The following is a 3012-nucleotide window of genomic DNA, read 5'->3' on the forward strand; positions in this document are numbered from 1 at the left end:
CCTTTTTTTGTAGATATTGGAAAGATTCAAAAACTGTATAGTATTGACTTTCAAATATTTGTTGATTAAAATAATCAGAGTCATCTTCGTCCCTGAGAATGATATTTTCATCAAAAAATTTAATTATTAAGTTTTCTTCCATTTTTTGTTTATTTGTTTTTAAACAAAATAAAATAATAATAATAGAAAATAAAAAGAATTTGTATAAACAAAAAATTGCAAATAAAACAATAAAACTTAACTCTTGCTTTCTTGGCACGGTTTTTTTGATACCCAATCGCGCACAATTAGCTTATCATACGATATATATGCAAATTTTCCCAGCTGCCTTTCAGTTTTCATTCTTTCTCTCAATTCTTTTCTTATTACATTAGTTTCGTAGCAAAAATCTTCATTAATGAAAATACTTTCACCCTTTAATTTAAAAGAATTTTTTAAAATTTCCACTTTATCTTTGTAATCTAAAAGTTTTATCATGATTGTTCGTGGTTTTTTTGCATCTTTACGTCCGCAGCGATGCGCTCGTTCAATTTTAACATTTTTTACCCCTAAAGTCTGTTCAAACAGTTTGATCGCTTTTGTTTCACTTTCCGTCCATGTTTCATTTTCGTTTTCTTTCAGTCCATTAATCCTGAGATTATTTCTTCGTGACCGATCTTCAATTTCTCTTAGTTTATTTTTAAGGTCGGTAAACTCTATATTTTTGTGCGCTACATTTTTAGAAACTCTTTCTTTCTCGATAGATTCAATATTATTTTTAATCTTTTTTTCAATGAGTTCTTCGTGAAAATTTAAGCTTTCTTTTATATCAAATACATCCTTTTCGAGTCTTTTAATTTTTTCCATACTGTCGATAATATTTAATTCTGATTTTTGTTGTCTATCACTCGTTATCTTTGCATTTGCACAAATGACTTTAAGAACGTTTTCTTCTTGTTGTTTTATTAGTAACTCTATGTCTTTCTTATACTCAGCAAACATTTCTCTAAACATATTTCTTATTTCGCTAATTGTAACTGCCATATTTAACAATTAAATTGATAACAAATGTTAACTTTTAAAATTTTTTTTTTAAATTTGTTAAAAAAAAAAAAAAAAAAAAATTCTCTGCAATAAAACACGTCTGTTCGCCGCAACTTTGAACGATGAATATCCTTGCGCGAGTTGGACACCAACGCAACAAAAAGTAGGTTATAAATGTTCCCACAACCTAAAGAAGAAGATTAAACAGCTTTTCTTACCATCTTTTTCAAATTATATTATAAGATTATATATGATAAAACGCAAAAGATTATATCTGATAAACAATCCATATAAATTATACCATATAGTTTAAATGGCTTTTAACGTTTTGAAAACTGTTTTAGCAGCCGATATCCTTGCTAATACCAAAAATGTTATATTGCGTCATATTACCATAACAAAATACTTGACTGTAAAGGCAAATACAAAGAAAAAAACTGGAGAAAAAGAGCACTCTAATGAACAGTGTCCGACTAAGTAGTCAAGGTTTACACATGCATAAATTATCTATAGGTTACAAATTATGCCTCTTTTTCTCTTTCCTCCCCCGACAAAGTTTCATTATGATTATTAACATAATTCTGCTAAACAAAAAAAAAAAAAAACTAAAAAATCAATGATTATTTAGCAGCCCCATGCAACAGGGAGCCGTCTCTATACTACTAATATACCCGCGTTTTGCCCATATTTGCTCCTAATTATATTATACTCCCTTTATGATATACGTGGAAAAAAATCCTTTGTAGATGACCCACCCCGAACATTGCTCACATAAACTAGAGTGTTACCTGATATATTACCTAAAAGTGTCCTCAAACAGGCAATCAATTTGAATACGTTACTATTCTCAAAATTTATGTTAAATTAACATGAAATGACTGCTCTTCGAGAAAGTAAATAATATAACTTACATTTTACGTACTTACTAAGTAAAGTATAAAATTTTAAAGCAAAAAATTACTTTTATTTGTAAAAGTAAATGAAGGTGTTTTTCAAATTACTTTTGTGTAAGCCGTTTTTGCTTATTAGTTATTTTTACACGTGAAAGCAATTTGTTGTTATAATGTAGTTTTATTTTACTTTGTAAAGTAAGTGTAATGTTTTTTTAAATATTGTATTTACGTAAGTTTATTTCATAAATAAATTTCTTTACATTTTTTAAAAATTTTTACAAATGTAAATTACATTTCATGTAAACTTTTTACATATTTATGACCAAAATTGCTTTTCAAAATTGTTTACTTAACATAACTTACATTAAATGTAAATTAAATTTACAAATAAAAGTAAAAATGTGAATAACTTTTACTTGTAAAAGTAAAATACTTTTTCAAGTAACAGTTACTCATTTAAAAACCCTAACTTTAGTAATTAAGTTTTACACGTTATATAACTTATGTAAAAAAAACGATTTAATTTTAAATGTAAGTAAACTATATATTTTTATATGAGTTATGTAAGGTAATTTACGCGTAAAAGTAATTCGCGTTTTTACATCAAAATAAGTAAAAGTGTCCTATTATATACCTGTAAACTAACTTAGAAATATTATTTTAGTTAACAAAACTTATATTATCGCTGCTTCAGTGTTTTGCTCAATAAAAATTCAAACCCGAAGAAAAAAAATGTTTTGCATACGTTTGTTCTGACGTTGAGCGAATAAGATGGCTTAAACCAGATAATGTTACTTTTTCGAGATTTTGTATTATATTTCTGAATATTTGGAATGAAATTGATCTTATCTTTCAATGCACAAAAATTTAATTAAACAAAATTAAAAAAAAAGCTTTGTTCTGAGAATCTATATTATAAACTTTTCTTAATTACAACTACAATTTTTTAATCACATCAATAATATCTACAGTAATATCGTTCCTATATGTTAAGCACTCTCTAATCCCTTTAGTTATATTAAATAATTACAGTTATGGAAAATCATTATTTCAACTATACATTAAAGAACATACCATTACTATTTTAAAAAAAACT

The 3012-nt window shown here is 26.1% G+C and overlaps 1 protein-coding gene across 1 annotated transcript; it reads right to left on the reverse strand.

Moving 5' to 3' along the window:
* Window positions 1–237: 237 nt before the first annotated feature.
* LOC136079277 (protein unc-13 homolog C-like) lies at window positions 238–1023 on the reverse strand. Its single transcript, XM_065795007.1, has one exon. The coding sequence runs from the start codon at window positions 1021–1023 to the stop codon at window positions 238–240; it is 786 nt and encodes a 261-aa protein (XP_065651079.1).
* Window positions 1024–3012: the final 1989 nt, after the last annotated feature.

This window comes from Hydra vulgaris, chromosome 04, assembly GCF_038396675.1.
Source record: "Hydra vulgaris chromosome 04, alternate assembly HydraT2T_AEP".
NCBI classification, from domain to species: Eukaryota; Metazoa; Cnidaria; class Hydrozoa; order Anthoathecata; family Hydridae; genus Hydra; species Hydra vulgaris.